At 43.0% G+C, this 18,876-nt stretch overlaps 1 protein-coding gene across 2 annotated transcripts in view; it reads right to left on the bottom strand.

Moving 5' to 3' along the window:
- The window catches only part of LOC115138305 (SH3 and cysteine-rich domain-containing protein-like), a 96,768-nt gene that overhangs the window by 5,677 nt on the left and 72,215 nt on the right, over positions 1 to 18,876 (bottom strand). For both annotated transcript variants that reach the window (XM_029675010.2, XM_029675011.2), the window contains exon 8: positions 13,963 to 14,057. In XM_029675010.2, coding sequence (XP_029530870.1) covers positions 13,963 to 14,057 — 95 coding nt within the window. The remainder of the gene's footprint in view (positions 1 to 13,962; positions 14,058 to 18,876) is intronic.

Here is an 18,876-nt window from a genome sequence, read left to right as displayed (position 1 = left end):
TACAATCTAAAATATATTGCTGTTATGTCAGTATAAATATTGGAGGACAAAGGACTGTTGGATATTCTGGAGTACAGAATATGGTGATTCAGACACATGCTACTGCTGTTCCCTACAGGGTAGCTGAAGTCAGTGAAAACAGCCTCTGCTGCCTCCTCACACTGTTCAATGACACTCCATTATTGTCAGTTGTCAATGGCCATACGAACGATACCTCAGTTTTCACCTATTGTTTTTTCTTCCTTAGGTGTCCTCATTGTTATCCATTCAAAGCCTATGTAAAGCCTTGACAAATATTTTTCAACCAATGAGAAACAACAGACAGTTGTTTCCTGCTTGTCATTCATCTCTTGTGGTCTAATTAGAGGACTGGTACTGAAAATGCTCTCTGTTACTATGCTCTCTGTCAACTATACTTGGTGCTCTAAATGAGATCTCATCTGACAATAAGAAAGACAAACATGAAATAATGTTGTTTCAATTACCACTTGTTGCTTCCTGAAGTCATATGCCTCTTTTAAACATGCTGTCTATTGAATTATGACTAGGGTTGCTTTTCATATAAATTGTCCATATATCCTGGTTAAAAGATTCCTGGAATTATGAGGGAATAAGCAGGAAATCCGTGAATCCTCCTACCAGGATTTTGGGAAAACATCGGAATTATAGGAATTTTTGCTACCCTAAACAGGACTGTTTAGTTTGAACATGATACAAATTAATTAATTTTAGATGGTTTCCCTATTGAATTCTATCAATCCTTTTTACCCAAACTAATTGAGCCTCTGCAGTATGTTTAATTATGCCATAGAGACAGAAAAGCTCCCAGACACACTTGAACAGGCACTGATCACAGTTTTGTTAAAACCTGGCAAAGATCCTCTGCTTTGTGGGTCGAGATAGACCAATATCTCTATTGAACACTTCATATAAGATTCTTGCGAAACTCATAGCTCTTAGACTGGACAAGGTTCTTCTGGACTTGGTTGATATGGACCAATCAAGCTTTGTAAGAAACCGCTCATCTCCTGATAATATCAGAAGATTATTTAATGTTATGCATTATGTAGAGAATGACCAAGAATCTGTAGTGGCGGCTTCATTAGATGTGGAAAAAGCTTTTGACCGCATAGAATGGAACTACCTGTTTGAAGTTTTCCAGAGGATGAATATTGAACCTAAATATGTTGGTCTGATTAGAATACTGTACAAATGTCCGGTAGCTCAGATCCTGACTAATGGAAACATTTTCTCACAGTTCTCTCTATCACGTGGCACAAGACAGAGTTGTCCCGCTAGTCCTCTCCTTTTTTTCTTTGGCTATAGAGCCACTGGCAGAAGCTTTCAGATCTCATCCATCCATCCATGGTGTTCGTATAGGTGGGTGTGAACATCTGGTCTCGCTATATGCCGATGACATTTTGCCTTACCTCCCTAAACCAGAAATTTCACTCCGAGCATTAGTTGACATCCTGAAAGAACATGGGACCTTTTCAGGATATAAAATAAACCTATCGAAGAGTATAATTATGCCTTTTAACAGGGCAGCTATGCAGAACCCAATCTTAGACCAGCTGTTTCCTTGGAAACCACAGAAAATGACATAACTTGGATTGCAAATTCCTTCTGAAATTATTAAGACATATCAACTCAACTATACTCCACTTCTCAAAAAGGTTGGGGAAGAATTGGATAGATTTACCAATTTCTCTTATATGGGGCGGGTCAATTATGTAAAGATGTGATATTACCAAAATGTTTCTACCTTTTTCAAACCTTGCCCTTTCCTAATCCCAAAGCTTTTTTCAAACAACTTAATAGGAAGGTTTCTTCATTTCTGTGGAAAGGGAAACCCCCCAGAGTGAAACTCACAACTTTATGCAAACCATACTCAGAAGGGGGACTCACTCTACCTGACTTCCAGTTGTATTACTGGCCATCTCAGTTAAAGGCTGTGTGGGTATGACAAGATACAACAACAAGTTCACCCTCTTGGAGACAGATAGAGGAGGAGTGTCTGACCCCTGCTACATTGGCATCTATACCTTATATTAGCCCACCTAAAGCTTTGCTAGGTCTCATAAACAACACTTTAATTAAAAACACTTTAAATATATGGATAGAAGTCTGTAAACAAACAGAAGAGCTTAGATCTATATATGAACAAACACCTTTCTATAATAACCCCATCTTACCCAAAGTCCTGAGAGATGGTATTACATTTTCTTGGTTCAACAAAGGAATTAAAACATTTGGTAATCTCTATAGAGAAGGTGAACTACTATCCTTTCAACAACTGGCATCTCATTTTCAGTTACCTCAAACTAATTTCTTCAAGTACCTACAGGTTAGGCATTACATTGCCACTCAGCAGGGAGGTAGGATTCAGCTCATGAGTAAACCTAAAACTGATAAACTGTGGCTGGAGAGGAAAGGGGTAAAATGTTTCATTTCCTACATGTACTCTGGTCTTCAAGCTCTGCTGGGGAATGATGAACCTTGGAAAGCTTGCATGAAGTGGCATGATGACCTTGGTCTCATTGTTGAGGATGACACAAGGCACAAGTTGATGCAATTCAATATTTTACATAGGGTCTACTTTACACCAGAGATACTGTATAAGATGAATTCTGAATATTCAAAATTTTGCTCTAGGTGTAAAACAGGAGTGGGCACATTTATGTATATGTTTTTGTCCTGCCCTGAAGCTATTATTGGAAAGACATTATTCAGATCTTATCACAGGTCACTAATATGATGGTACCACTAGATCCTTCCCTTATACTTCTTGTAGATTATTCTGTTCTACCAGTTAATATTTGCATCAAAACCAGATTCATTACATTTGCAGTCATTGCAGCCAATAAATAAACAGCTATTATATGGAAGTGACACTCCGCCAAGCAAGCAGACGTGGCTAAAATATCTTCCTATATTCCATCTGAAAAAAAATAATAATACAATTAACGCAATAAACCCTTATTACTTTCTTCATGAATGTATTATTATTATTTGTTTTTGTGTTGAATTATTTATTTTCTAGCATGGAATGTGGAGGTAATTCTGTTTCTTTTTTTTGTTGATAATCAGTGAAGCTAATACCGGTAGAGTGGAGGGAGGGGGGTGTTCCTGTGTTGGGGGGGGGGGGGGGGGGGTTTGCACGATGTGCCCCCATGTAGCATGGTGTTTTGTGTAGGTGGAAGGGGCATTATCTGTGTCATATTTTGATGATTGTTAAATTGTAAAAAAAAATACAAATAAATGCCAATAAATATATTGTACAATTTAAAAAATATATATATATTTTTTAAAATACAGTTGATTTTGAACAATTAAGTATATAGCCAATCCGAATATGTTTGGAAACATGCTTTTAGTATTCATAATCACCATCATAATCATGTAGCAATAGGCTAATCAAAAAATGCCAAAGAAAGTTATCACAAGCCAGGTGTAAAAAGTTCACAACATGTAATGTAAAAGAGATTGAAATGTTCCCGCTTTTGATGAGGGTGCCTACATTGTGAACTTTTTGTGTCCGTCTGTTGTATTGATTAAGGTCTGTATTAGAATCCTGAGACCTTGATCATGTCTAGTTTGGCTTTCATTGGAAAACATTTAAAACAACACTTGGAGCAGCGGGCAACTGTACAGCAGCTAATTGTGGGCTAGGAGTCATGCTGTTCTGTGGGTATCAATTAGAGGTCGACCGATTATGATTTTTCAACGCCGATACCGATACCGATTATTGGAGGACCAAAAACCCCGATACCGATTAATCGGCCAATTTAAAACACTTTTAAAAATTTACAACAATACTGAGAACACTTATTTTAACTTAATATAATACATAAATAAAATCAATTTAGCTTCAAGTAAATAATGAAACATGTTCAATTTGGTTTAAATAATGCAAAAACAAAGTGTTGGAGAAGAAAGTAAAAGTGCAATATGTGCTATGTAAGAAGGCTAACGTTTCAGTTCCTTGCTCAGAACATGAGAACATATGAAAGCTGGTGGTTCCTTTTAACATGAGTCTTCAATATTCCAAGGTAAGAAGTTTTAGGTTGTAGTTATTATAGGAATTATAGGACTATTTCCCTCTATACCATTTGTATTTCATTAACCTTTGACTATTAGATGTTCTTATAGGCACTTTAGTATTGACAGTGTAACAGTATAGCTTCCGTCCCTCTCCTCGCTCCTCCCTGGGCTCGAACCAGCAACACAACGACAACAGCCACCATCGAAGCATCGTTACCCATGCAGAGCAAGGGGAACAACTACTAGAAGGCTCAGAGCGAGTGACGTTTGAAACGCTATTAGCGTGCGCTAACTAGCTAGCCATTTCACTTCGGTTACACCAGCCTCATCTCGGCAGTTGATAGGCTTGAAGTCATAAACAGCGCAATGCTTGACGCACAACGAAGAGCTGCTGGCAAAACGCAAGAAAGTGCTGTTTGAATTCATGTTTACGTGCCTGCTTCTGCCTACCACCGCTCAGTCAGATACTTAGATGCTTGTATGCTCAGTCAGATTATATGCAACGCAGGACATGCTAGATAAACTAGTAATATCATCAACCATGTGTAGTTAACTAGTGATTATGATTGATTGTTTTTTATAAGATAAATTTAATGCTAGCTAGCAACTTACCTTGGCTTACTGCATTCGCGTAACAGTCTCCTTGTGGAGTGCAAACAGAGAGATGCAGGTGGTTATAGCGTTGGACTAGTTAACTGTAAGGTTGCAAGATTGGATCCCCCGAGCTGACAAGGTAAAAATGTGTTGTTCTGCCCGTGAACGAGGCAGTTAACCCACCGTTCCTAGGCAGTCATTGAAAATAAGAATGTGTTCTTAACTGACTTGCCTAGTTAAATAAAGGTATGAAAACAACATTGGCAAATCGGTGCCCAAAAATACCGATTTCCGATTGTTATGAAAACATTAAATCGGCCCTAATTAATCGGCCATTCTGATTAATCGGTCAACCTTTAGTGTCAATACATTTCAAATTAAGTGTGGGATGATTGAAATCTTTCTGGGGATCTCATATTGGAGCGCCAAAGAGTAGACTATCAGGATTACTGAGGGAATGATGTAGTAAAATGGATACTAGGGCCAAGGGCTGTTGAGAGAGAAACCCTTATTTTGTAACAGCGAATCAAAAAGTACATAAAAAAAAGGTTTACGTTATGGTAGTCTAGACAATTGTCAGTTTACAAAAGGTTTTAGAAAATCTCAGAGACACAGAGACGTTGTCTCATAACCATCATATTGTCATCGGGTAAAATTATATCTTTATAATCTTTTTTCAGTTAATGTTTGGTTTACACTCCGTGAAAAAAAGGGTACAGTTAGGGAACAGTATTGTTCCCTGGGGTACAAAAATATAAATACACATAATGTACCTTCAGAGTAATCTCACATCAAAAGTGTCTTTTCCCAAGAACACTAAGGTAACCTAGCTAAATGACTACCAATCCGTAGCACTCACGTCTGTAGCCATGAAGTGCTTTGAAAGGCTGGTCATGGCTCACATCAACACCATCATCCCGGAATCTCTAGACCCACTCCAATTTGCATACCGCTCCAATAGATCCACAGACGACGCAATCTGAATCACACTCCACACTGCCCTTTCCTGCCTGGACAAAAGGAACAACTATGTGAGAATGCTGTTCATTGACTACAGCTCAGCGTTCAACATCATAGTGCCCACAAAGCTCGTCACTAAGCTAGGGGCCCTGGGACAAAACACCTCCCTCTGAAACTGGATCCTGGACTTCCTGACGAGCCACCCCCAGGTGGTAAGGGTAGGCAACAACACATCTGCCACGCTGATCCTCAACACTGGGGCCCCTCAGGGGTGAGTGCTTAGTCCCCTCCTGTACTCCCGGTTCACCCACGACTGCATGGCCAAACACCATCATTAAGTTTGCTGACGACACAACAGTGGTAGGCCTGATCACCGACAACGATGAGACGGCCTATAGGGAGGAGGTCAGAGACCTGGCAGTGTGGTGCGATGACAATGTAAGCAAGACAAAGGAGCTGATCGTGGACTACAGGAAAAAGCGGTCCGTACAGACCCCCATTAACATCGACGGGGCTGTAGTGGAGCGGGTCGAGAGTTTCAAGTTCCTTGGTGTCCACATCACCAACAAACTATCATGGTCCAAACACACCAAGACAGTAGTGAAGAGGGCACAACAACACCTTTTCCCCCTCAAGAGACTGAAAATATTTGGCTGGGGTCCCCAGATCCTCAAAAAATTATACAGCTGCACCATCGAGAGCATCCTGACCGGTTGCATCACCGCCTGGTATGGCAACTGCTTGGCATCTGACCTTAAGGAGCTACATAGGGTGGTGCATTCAGCACAGTACATCATTAGGACCAAGTTTCCTGACATCCAGGACGTACAGTTGAAGTCGGAAGTTTACATACACTTAGGTTGGAGTCATTAAAACTCCTTTTTCAACCACTCCACAAATTTCTTGTTAATAAACTATAGTTTTTGCTTGTCGGTTAGGGCCTCTACTTTGCGCACGACACAAGTCATTTTTCCAACAATTGTTTGCAGACAGATTATTACACTTATAATTCACTGTATCACAATTCCAGTGGGTCAGAAGTTTACATACACTAAGTTGACTGTGCCTTTAAACAGCTTGGCATATTCCAAAAAATGGTGTCATGGCTTCAGAAGCTTTTGATAGGCTAATTGACATAACTTGAGTCAATTGGAAGTGTACCTGTGGATGTATTTCAAGGCCTACCTTCAAACTCAGTGCCTATTTGCTTGAGATTATGGGAAAATCAAAAAAATCAGCCAGGACCTCAGAAAAAAATGTGTAGACCTCCACAAGTCTTGTTAATTCTTGGGAGCAATTTCAAAATGCCTGACGGTACCACGTTCATCTGTACAAACAATAGTACAATAGTACGCAAGTATAAACACCATGGGACCACGCAGCCATCATACCGCCCAGGAAGGAGACGCGTTCTGTCTCCTAGAGATGAACATACTTTGGTGCGAAAAGTGCAAATCTATCCCAGAACAACAGCAAAGGACCTTGTGAAGATGCTGGAGGAAACAGGTACAAAAGTATCTACAGTGGGGCAAAAAAGTATTTAGTCAGCCACCAATTGTGCAAGTTCTCCCACTTAAAAAGATGAGAGGCCTGTAATTTTCATCATAGGTACACTTCAACTATGACAGACAAAATGAGAAAAAAATCCAGAAAAACACATTGTAGGATTTTTAATGAATTTATTTGCAAATTATGGTGGAAAATAAGTAAGTAAAATAAGTCAATAACAAAAGTTTATCTCAATACTTTGTTATATACCCTTTTTTGGCAATGACAGGGGTCAAATGTTTTCTGTAAGTCTTCACAAGGTTTTCACACACTGTTGCTGGTATTTTGGCCCATTCCTCCATGCAGATCTCCTCTAGAGCAGTGATGTTTTGGGGCTGTTGCTGGGCAACACGGACTTTCAACTCCCTCCAAAGATTTTCTATGGGGTTGAGTTCTTTGGATGCAACTCAGCATTCTTTGTCCTCCAAACACGACGAGTTGAGTTTTTACCAAAAAGTTATATTTTGGTTTCATCTGACCATATGACATTCTCCCAATCTTATTCTGGATCATTCAAATGCTCTCTAGCAAACTTCAGACGGGCCTGGACTTGTACTGGCTTAGGCAGGGGGACACGTCTGGCACTGCAGGATTTGAGTCCCTGGCGGCGTAGTGTGTTATTGATGGTAGGCTTTGTTACTTTGGTCCCAGCTCTCTGCAGGTCATTCACTAGGTCCCCCCGTGTGGTTCTGGGATTTTTGTTCACCGTTCTTGTGATCAATTTGACCCCACGGGGTGAGATCTTGCGTGGAGCCCCAGATCGAGGGAGATTATCAGTGGTCTTGTATGTCTTCCATTTCCTAATAATTGCTCCCACAGTTGATTTCTTCAAACCAAGCTGCTTACCTATTGCAGATTCAGTCTTCCCAGCCTGGTGCAGGTCTACAATTTTGTTTCTGGTGTCCTTTGACAGCTTTGGTCTTGGCCATAGTGGAGTTTGGAGTGTGACTGTTTGAGGTTGTGGACAGGTGTCTTTTATACTGATAAGTTCAAACAGGTGCCATTAATACAGGTAATGAGTGGAGGACAGAGGAGCCTCTTAAAGACGAAGTTACAGGTCTGTGAGAGCCAGAAATCTTGCTTGTTTGTAGGTGACCAACTTACTTATTTTCCACCAAATAAATTCATTAAAAAATCCTACAATGTGATTTTCTGGATTTTTTTCTCATTTTGTGTGTCATAGTTGAAGTGTACCTATGATGAAAATGACAGGCCTCTCTCATCTTTTTAAGTGGGAGAACTTGCACAATTGGTGGCTGACTAAATACGTTTTTGCCCCACTGTATGCATTAAATACACCTTTAGAATGTTGCATTCAGAGTAACTGTTCATTAGCTCGAAGGGGGGTCCCTCAAGGCCCAGGGTTTTAAGTGTTAATGCTGAAACTGCCAAGTCTGTTTGTGATATTATAACAACAAAGAAGTTACTGCAAACAACAAACACTGTTTTTTGCACGCTTGATTGAACAGAAGAATATGTACTTCAACACTGCTCACCTCCGTTTGGACGCACCTCACCTCCATTTAGTCAACAAAAACAATAACAAATGTGCCTGGGGAGACCAGTGGCGCTGTTTCAACTTTCGCCGATCTCAGCTTTACAGTTTTTCTTATTTGCGTACAAGCAATTTTTGGATCTGTGTTAAAATGAATCTATAGCAGAATAGCAATGATCAAATGTTTAAATACATTTACAAAACTTCTGATACTTTTCCTGGCTTTGTACCTGACTTGCATATCTTAGACCCCCTTTTGCTAAAATTTAAATTCAAATGTCACCAAAATGCACTGGTAAAGGGGCAATCTTCACTTGCTACATCCATTTTGTTTTACTTAGAAATTAATCATATGTACCCACTGATTCTTGCAGAATATACAGTGCCTTGCGAAAGTATTCGGCCCCCTCGAACTTTGCGACCTTTTGCTACATTTCAGGCTTCAAACATAAAGATATAAAACTGTATTTTTTTGTGAAGAATCAACAACAAGTGGGACACAATCATGAAGTGGAAAGACATTTATTGGATATTTCAAACTTTTTTAACAAACAAAAACTGAAAAATTGGGCGTGCAAAATTTATTTTTACAATATTGCGGACATGCAGGAGATGCAGAGAATGAAGTTGGGTTACTTCTAAGTAAGTTTGGGTTACTCCTAAGTCATTGTCTCTTAACATTGTGACCTTTCATTTTAGAGCTTTGCTTTGGTGTGGATTGAGGCCTATACATTCATACCAGTTGTGTTCCTCCATTGTATTCACCCTTCCTTATTTCTATTGTAGATTGTGTTCCTGTGTACCAATGGAAAGTCTACAAAACTATGAGCAAACCAGTCTATTGAATACATGGATTTGGATTGTGATGATACCGAAGAATGAATCCTTTACAAATTGTGCTTTTTGCTTCTTCTTTAAAAAAAAAAATCTGTAATAATATTTGATGTGTATGAAATAGTTTGGTGAAATATCCATAAAAGGAGTGTAATTGCCCATAATTCTGCACCTTTGGATAGTTGTACTTCCAATTTTGATCCTCATGATTTAGTGACCTCCACGAAAATGTATCTACTTGTATTTTTAACAATCTTTTTGTTTTGTCTGCTTGGACTCAAGAGATAAGTACGGTTGCGTTAATCTTTTTGATTGATCTTTTTGCAATTTTGACGGTGTAATATTGTTTTGATGGATGTATTTATGTTTTGAGAAGGCAACTACATTTTGAAAACACATGTACTGTTTCGCAAAAGGCCACAGAGTTCTGTGTCAACAACATTGTTCCAAAAAATGCTTGTACACGATTGAGAAAAAGTACAAGTACAATTCTATACCTTTTTTTTCCCTGAGAGTGTATGATTAGGAGACGGTTTAATGGTCGTTTAACTGAGCAGGTATAAACGGAAAATCACACACATATCAGAGACAATTCAATTATAATGTGTAACAAAAAATACAATGTTTGTACATGTTGTATTAGAGAAGAACTCTGACAAATATCTATTGAGCAGTGATTAGAACATGCATTCAGTGACGCCTGCCTGCTTATCTAGGTAAACACAGTATATGTTAGTCATTCAAAAGGAGCATAGGTAATTGTTAACACAATGGGATTACAAAGAGAATGCAGGAAAGGTTCAGGCAAAGCCAAGTGTCACGCCTTGGTCTTAGTATTTTGTGTTTTCTTTAATTATTTGTTCAGGCCAGGGTGTGACATGGGTTTATTGTGTTGTCGTATTGGGGTTTTTGTAGGCATTGGGGATTGTGGCTGAGTAGGGGTGTATAGCATAGGCTTGGCTGCCTGAGGCGGTTCTCAATCAGAGTCAGGTGATTCTCGTTGTCTCTGATTGGGAACCATATTTAGGTAGCCTGGGTTTCACTGTGTGTTTTGTGGGTGATTGTTCCTGTCTCTGTGTTTGTTTTCACAAGATAGGCTGTATAGGTTTTCGCGTTCCGTTTGTTGTTTTGTATATTTATTTAGTTATTTCATGTATCGTTCTATTTCATTAAAGAACATGAGTAACCACCACGCTGCATTTTGGTCCGACTCTCTTTCAACAGACGAATGCCGTTACAGAATCACCCACCACACCCGGACCGAGTGGCGTGGTAACAGGCAACAGCGAAAGGAGGAACGGACATGGGAGGATGAATTGTTCGGAGAAGGACCCTGGGATCAGCCTGGAGAATATCGCCGCCCCAAAGAAGAACTGGAGGCGGCGAGAGATGAGAGGCGCTGGTATGAGGAGAAGCAACAGCGGCAGCAGGATCAACAATATCGGGACTACACTACTTGGGAGGATATAGACAGGTGGGCGGTCGACCCAGAGAGAGTGCCGGAACCCGCCTGGGATTCGCTGGAGCAGTGCGAAGAGGGCTATAGGAGAATAGAGTCGAAGAGAAAAACACGGCGGCGCAGAAGAAAGCCCGAGAGTCAGCCCCAAAAATGTATTGGGGGGGGGCTCAGGGAGAGTGTGGCAGAGTCAGGAGTCAGACCTGAGCCAACTCTCCCTGTTTATCGTGAGGAGCCAAGGAGGAGACCAGAACCAGAGCCGGTGTTAGAGGGGAGCGAAGCAGAGACTGTGAAGGAGTTAATGGGGAAAGTAGAGGAGAGAGTAATGAGGGAGTTGCTAGTTTGGTGCTTTAGGTACGATATTCGTCCGACGGAGCGTGTCGGGGATTTGATGGCACCTGGGTCAGCGCTCCATACTCGTCCTGAGGTGCGTGTTAGTCGGCTGGTGAAAATTGTGCCAGCCTCACGCACTAGGCCTCCTGTGTACCTACCTAGCCTTGCACGTCCTGTGCCAGCCCTGCTCTCAGGCTCTCCAGTACACCATCACGGTCCGGTCCATCCTGTGCCACCTTCACACACCAGTCCTCCGGTGGCAGCTTCCCGCACCAGGCTTCCTGTGCGTGTCCTCGGTTCAGTACCACCAGTTCCAGCACCACGCCTTCAGTGCGCCTCGCCTGTTCAGCGCAGCCAGCGCTTTCCTCCTCTCCTGCGCTGCCGGAGTCTCCCGCCTGTTCAGCGCTGCCAGAGCCTTCCTCCTCTACAGTGCTGCTGGAGTCTCCCGCCTGTTCAGCGCAGCCAGGGCTTTCCTCCTCTCCTGCGCTGCCGGAGTCTCCCGCCTGTTCAGTGCTGCCAGAGCCTTCCTCCTCTACAGTGCTGCTGGAGTCTCCCGCCTGTTTAGCGCAGCCAGAGCCTTTCTCCTCTCCTGCGCTGCCGGAGCCTCCCGCCTGTTCAGCGCTGCCAGAGCCTCCCTCCTCTACAGCGCTGCCGGAGCCTCCCGCCTGTTCAGCGCAGCCAGAGCCTTTCTCCTCTCCTGCGCTGCCGGAGCCTCCCGCCTGTTCAGCGCTGCCAGAGCCTCCCTCCTCTCCTGCGCTGCCGGAGCCTCCTGCCTGTTCAGCGCAGCCAGAGCCTTCCTCCTCTACAGCGCTGCTGGAGTCTTCCTCCTCTACAGCGCTGCCGGAGCCTCCCGCCTGTTCAGCGCAGCCAGAGCCTTCCTCCTCTACAGCGCTGCCGGAGTCTCCCGCCTGTTCAGCGCAGCCAGAGCCTGTCTCCTCTCCTGCGCTGCCGGAGCCTCCTGCCTGTTCAGCGCAGCCAGAGCTGTCAGCCTGCATGGAGCAGCCAGAGCTGTCAGCCTGCATGGAGCAGCCAGAGCTGTCAGCCTGCATGGAGCAGCCAGAGCTGTCAGCCTGCATGGAGCAGCCAGAGCTGTCAGCCTGCATGGAGCAGCCAGAGCTGTCAGTTTGCATGGAGCAGCCAGAGCTGCCAGTCTGCATGGAGCAGCCAGAGCTGCCAGTCTGCATAGAGCTGCCAGTCTGCATGGAGCTGCCAGTCTGCATGGAGCAGCCAGAGCTGCCAGTCTGCATGGAGCAGCCAGAGCTGTCAGCCTGCATGGAGCAGCCAGAGCTGTCAGTTTGCATGGAGCAGCCAGAGCTGCCAGTCTGCATAGAGCTGCCAGTCTGCATGGAGCAGCCAGAGCTGCCAGTCTGCATAGAGCTGCCAGTCTGCATAGAGCTGCCAGTCTGCATGGAGCTGCCAGTCTGCATGGAGCAGCCAGAGCAGCTAGATCCGCCAGTCAGCCAGACTCTTCCAGATCTGCCAGTCAACCAGAATCTTCTAGATCTGCCAGTCAACCAGACTCTTCCAGATCTGCCAGTCAACCAGACTCTTCCAGATCTGCCAGTCAACCAGACTCTTCCAGATCTGCCAGTCAACCAGACTCTTCCAGATCCGCCAGCCAGCCAGGATCTGCCGGAGCCAACTACCTGCCTGAGCTTCCTCTCAGTGCTGAGCTTCCTCTCAGTGCTGAGCTTCCTCTCAGTGCTGGGCTTCCCCTTAGAGTTGAGCTTCCCCTCAGTGCTGAGCTGCCCCTCAGTCCCGAGCTGCCCCTCAGTCCCGAGCTTCCCCTCAGTCCCGAGCTTCCCCTCAGTCCCGAGCTTCCCCTCAGTCCCGAGCTTCCCCTCAGTCCCGAGCTGTCCCTCAGTCCCGAGCTGTTCCTCAGTCCCGAGCTGCCCCTCAGTCCAGTGGGGTTCTGGGTGAGGACTACTAGGACATGGTCGGCGGCGAGAGTGGATTATCCTAGGACGCGAGGGGGAGGAACTATGACATTAATGGAGTGGGGTCCACGTCCCGAGCCGCCACCATGGACAGACGCCCACCCGGACCCTCCCTATGGTTTTGAGGTGCGTCCGGGAGTCCGCACCTTAGGGGGGGTTCTGTCACGCCTTGGTCTTATTATTTTGTGTTTTCTTTAATTATTTGTTCAGGCCAGGGTGTGACATGGGTTTATTGTGTTGTCGTATTGGGGTTTTTGTAGGCATTGGGGATTGTGGCTGAGTAGGGGTGTATAGCATAGGCTTGGCTGCCTGACGCGGTTCTCAATCAGAGTCAGGTGATTCTCGTTGTCTCTGATTGGGAACCATATTTAGGTAGCCTGGGTTTCACTGTGTGTTTTGTGGGTGATTGTTCCTGTCTCTGTGTTTGTTTTCACAAGATAGGCTGTATAGGTTTTCGCGTTCCGTTTGTTGTTTTGTAATCTTTATTTAGTTATTTCATGTATCGTTCTATTTCATTAAAGAACATGAGTAACCACCACACTGCATTTTGGTCCGACTCTCTTTCAACAGACGAATGCCGTTACACCAAGGCCCTTTAGAAACCAATCAAACATCCATCCAGTTCTGACAGTGAGCTGCTAGGAGCTTTTGGCCTCTGCAGATAAGAGACTTTTAACTAAGCAATCCCACGAATTAGTCTGACCATTGATTAGTCTGTTTTTTTGTTAGTGTGTGTGTGTGTGTGTGTGGATCCCACTGACCTCATCTCCAGGTCTTCACTTTCCTGGGGTGTGAATGTGAACAAAGCCACATAGGTGTTGAGCTGCAGTATGTCCTTCTGCAGCAGTCTCCTCTCCTACAAAACACACACACACACACACACACACAGACATGCGCACACACACAGAAGCTGTCAGCACAATCCACCAAACAGGTTGTCTGAGCATAGACATGCAAAAAACGACAACAGATTTTTGTTATTCATTAATCGAATCAAAGAGGAAATACATTATTTATTTATTAGGGGTTCACAGCGACATGGTCAAATAACTAAAGCATACATTCGTACCTTTTTTTGTAATTTGGCACACAGAAACTTTGGACACATGGTGTAAAAAATAAAACCATCACTATCTATCACTGGTATTTTAGATACTAATGCTCGGTCATAAGTGACTATCCTTTTTTCTCTCTTTCCTTTATTGTATGCTAAGCTATTTTGGAACACAAATCAGTAAACTATTTATGTTGAAATTGTACATTGTTTATACAGTACCGGTGAAAAGTTTGGACACACCTACTCATTCAAGGGTTTTTCTTTATTTTTACTATTTTCTAAATTGTAGAATAATAGTGAAGACATCAACACTATGAAATAACACACATGGAATCATGTAGTAACCAAAAAAGTGTTCAACAAATGTAAATATATTTGATATTTGAGATTCTTCAAAGTAGCCTCCCTTTCCCTTGATGACAGCTTTGCACACTCTTGGCATTCTCTCAACCAGCTTCACCTGGAATGCTTTTCCAACAGTCTTGAATGAGTTCCCACATATGCTGAGCACTAGTTGACTGCTTTTCCTTCCCTCTGCGGTGCAACTCCTCCCTTCTGATCTGAGGGCCTGACTACACCAGACCAGTAGGCAGCACTATAGATGTCATTGGCACCAGTGGCACCATAGGATAGTGGACTTTGTCTCATGGAAATTCATGTTAGATTTCAATTATGCAGATGAACAATGTGAAATATCGTGATTAGTATATCATGATTAGTATAATCAAATATTGTTGCCATATTATGTGGTCTGAACATAGTGAAAAGTGGATATGTATACTGTAAAATGAGAATGAGTCCTGCCGCTAGCGCAGTCAGCATATTACTGCTATGAGAGTCCATTTGGGAATGCTAATGTTGAGAGTACCAACTGTGATTTAAATCAACATAGTAATGTTTTCAATGATTGCACATAAAGTAAGATAGTTCCTACATGATAGAGTGCTTGCTTTGTTATCTAACTAATCTTGTGTCCTTTCTGCCATCCTGTGAACCCCAATCATTGCTGTTCGGAGCTATGTTTCCTTTTGATTATTCCAAGATTATAATGAGCTGTTGTTCCAATCGAAGGAAGGAGAATTGCTCAAGTCGTTCTGCCACCTGCTACTGTAAAGTTTCCACAACATTATATCATCAATATGAGTGGGAGGAAGCATTCCCTTGTTTAGTTGTTCTGTTTTCATAAGCGCCCAGGAAATTAAAAGACAACAAAAGCGGGGGCGGGGCAGAGAGGATGTTGTTAGAGAAGAGCTAACCCAATTATTGCAGACACATTTTGTTAATGTAATTGCACACACCCACACCGAAAGGCATTTTTCTACTTTTGTCACAATTAGTCGCGAGTTCACAATGACCTAAAATATTGCTGCAACCAGTCAACAAACTTGTTCTCATTGTAGTTCTCATACAGGAGAAAATACTTTGGCTATATGAATTGAGGGAGAATCATAGCAAAGTAGAGACCGCAATGTACTGTACATTTGCTAAACGGTCTTATTCCATTCCAACAGAAATAACAACATCTCAAGGTCCCTCTCCTCCCAGACTACAGTTATGGTACTGCATAGCTATGATGTGTCGTGTCTTGGGATGACGTGTTCCAAAATGGTCAGCATGGGCAACTGATATTAGTGATGGATGAGCTGAGTTACTCTCTAGCAATGCTCTGTTGGCTCTGGGTTAAAATGCAGTAAGGCACAGAATAGGCGATCCATTATGGCAAACCAACAGCTCTCTGGGGGCCTTTCGACTCTGATGGCTAGCGCTAGGTGATAATATATGTACTGTATGTGTCTGTATGGTGGTCATTACATTGGGAAAGCGGAGATCACGGAAGAAAGACCAATAAGAAATAGTGAAGCATTAGAGGTTATATGAGGAGCAGCAAATAAAATCTACAAGCTCACATTTTAGTGTGAGAAGTACAAGCCATTTGATTAGTTCTCAATCGTTCAATACATGGGGACATTACATTTCCAGGGAACAGGTGTGTTCAGAATATGGGAAAATAAATAGGCTGCAAATTTGAAAAGGCCAGCCGGTTGTTTGAGGCTCTTATTTCAGATAGGACAGGAGGCACCATGGGGCAATCTGCTCCTGCAGTGTGTGGTTAATTCAAAGTCAGAGCCTGTGTCTCTGTGCCAGGCTTTTATAGACCTGCCTTCAGACAGACAAATGACCTCCACCCAGCTGTGCTAAGCTCAGCCAGATAAGAGTGGAAAATACCACTTTACATGTTTCAGCGAGCTGGCCAGGAGAGATTGCATAGTGTATGCGTGTGCAGCGTGTGTGTTTCAAGTTTTATTTCAAGATTCAAGTTTTATTAGTCATTTTTAGAGGATACACATGGTAAACACCGTCCAATAAAATGCTTACTTGCAGGTTCCTTCTCAACAACGCAACAACAATAAGAAATAATAAAAGATAAGAATACGAACATAAAGTTATAGGAGTATTGTGAGAGGGTAAAGAAAATTATTTTTATTTGGGTTCCAGGCAGGTATTAACTCTGCCTAAAGGAAAATAGTAGGATAGATAGAGACCCACTACCAGATGCACGCATATCAGAAGAGACTGCCTAGAGGGTAGCCTGTTTTCCAGATAGCCAATGGAGAGAAAGGATAAGACACACCATATAAAACACGTCACAGCACGGCATGAACCCAAAACAATAATACCTCATAAATGAATAATGCCAACAATTGACAAGAATAAACCCAGTCATAACCCTTAGAGAATTTGCAATATTCTGTATTACCTCCCAGTGGAGGAGTGATGGGGGAATTAATGGGTGTGTAGGGATGTGTTCATAGACAAAAAAAGGCCTTAAAATGTCCAAAATCGTCTCGGCCAAATGTTAATAGTACCACACCAAATCAATACAGTTCAAAGAACAATAAACAAACTTGCATGCAACCTCCCTTTAACTAAAATGTCAACCCAAATGTCAAATACATTTAAATTGTATTTGTCACATCCCCCGAATACAACAGTTGTAGACCTTACCGTGAAATGCTTACTTACAAGCCCTTAACCAACAAGCAAAAAAAGTTACACAATGAAATAACAATAATGAGGCTATATACTGCCTCTGCAATTGTTCTAATTCTGTGAAGGGAGGTCTTTACCAGATACAGGACTCCAGACCAAATTCTCTCTGACCAAGGTCCGCAGTTCATCTCAGAATTTACAAAGAGCTCTGTACCTATTTGGGTGTAGTTGCCAAGCTGACCACGGCCTACCTGACCGAGAGGGTACACCTGAAGGGGATGATTGCTTCATTTGTGGGGGATAAGCACACAAGGTGGGATCAGCATCTTCCTTAATTTCGCTTTACACTGAACTCTGCGGTCCAGGAGTCTTCTGGGGTCACTCCCTCCGAACTCTACCTGGGAAGGCCACTAAAAGGTCCGATGGACAGAGTCTTGCAAAGTTCCAACGTTTCACCTGACTGCTCAGCGTTTGATGCAGTCCAACACCACCATACCTTGCTAGCCAGAGCGGAGGCCAGCAGAATCATAGCCAACACAACGACAACTCAGAAACTATGACAAACATGGACGAGACATGTGTTTCCCAAACCAGTCTTGTGTCTGGATCCGTTCTAATCATCTGTCAAAGGCGCCCAAGCAGTTCACTGCCAAGCTAGCTTCGAGATTGAAAAGGTCCCTGCTGTGTGATGCAGCAGTTGGGGTCGTTGAACTACCTGGTCTGTTTGGAAGACACTGGGAAGATGTCAGGACGGTGCATGTTGTTGACCTAAAGCCTTGCTACCCTATGGCAGAAGAGCTGGATCGCAGGCAAAAGCAACATCTGCAGGAACTCTTCTTGGAGGACTCCGATGATGAGAACGTCCCTGATATTGTGTAGTGGGAACATGAACATGAACCTGCCAAAGCCTGAATCCTCTCTGTTTCTGGGGGGAGGAGAGTGTGACGAAATCCTGCACGGCGCCTTCACTGTGCGCTGCCACTTTAAGAGCGCATCAGCAGTCAGGAAGGAGAAAATAAAGATAGCTCTTCCGGCTCTGTGTGGGAGCTCTCGGTTGGCGCGGCAGTTTGATACTGTGTGCAAATCTGCAGAAGTCTATTTTGAGCGTGCTTAGTTTGTAAAGTGTTTAAGTCGATCGGCGGTGTTACCGCTCTAGGTCGTAGTTGTAATCTTTCGGGACCGCTCCTGTTATTGATCACATGGATTAGTAGCAACATTGTTGTAAAACTTTAACATACAAACCAAAAAACCATCAGATGGACAGACCCCCCTCTCTCGCTTAGTTTAATTTTCTTTCTATCATTCCAGTGCTTTATACTGCAGCAGACTTTCTTTTTTTCAATATGCTCCCTTCGATGTTCAGTGTCGCTGGAGTATTATTGCCATTCCAGATGTATTTGGGTTGACATTTTAGTTAAAGGGAGCTTGTGTGTGAGTTGATTGTTTATTGTTGTTTGAACTGTATTGATTTGGTGTGTTACTACTGACATTTTCCCGAGAAGATTTTGGACATTTTAAGGCCTTTCATTCCCCCCTCACTCCTCTACTGGGAGGTAATAGAGAATATTAAAAATTCTCTAAGGGTTATGAGTGGGTTCATTCTTGTCAATTGTTGGCATTATTTTTT

Source organism: Oncorhynchus nerka, linkage group LG12, assembly GCF_034236695.1.
Source record: "Oncorhynchus nerka isolate Pitt River linkage group LG12, Oner_Uvic_2.0, whole genome shotgun sequence".
In the NCBI taxonomy this organism is placed as follows: Eukaryota; Metazoa; Chordata; class Actinopteri; order Salmoniformes; family Salmonidae; genus Oncorhynchus; species Oncorhynchus nerka.
The sequence above is the reverse complement of the archived record's forward strand: the minus strand, read 5'-3'. Positions and strand labels throughout refer to the sequence as shown.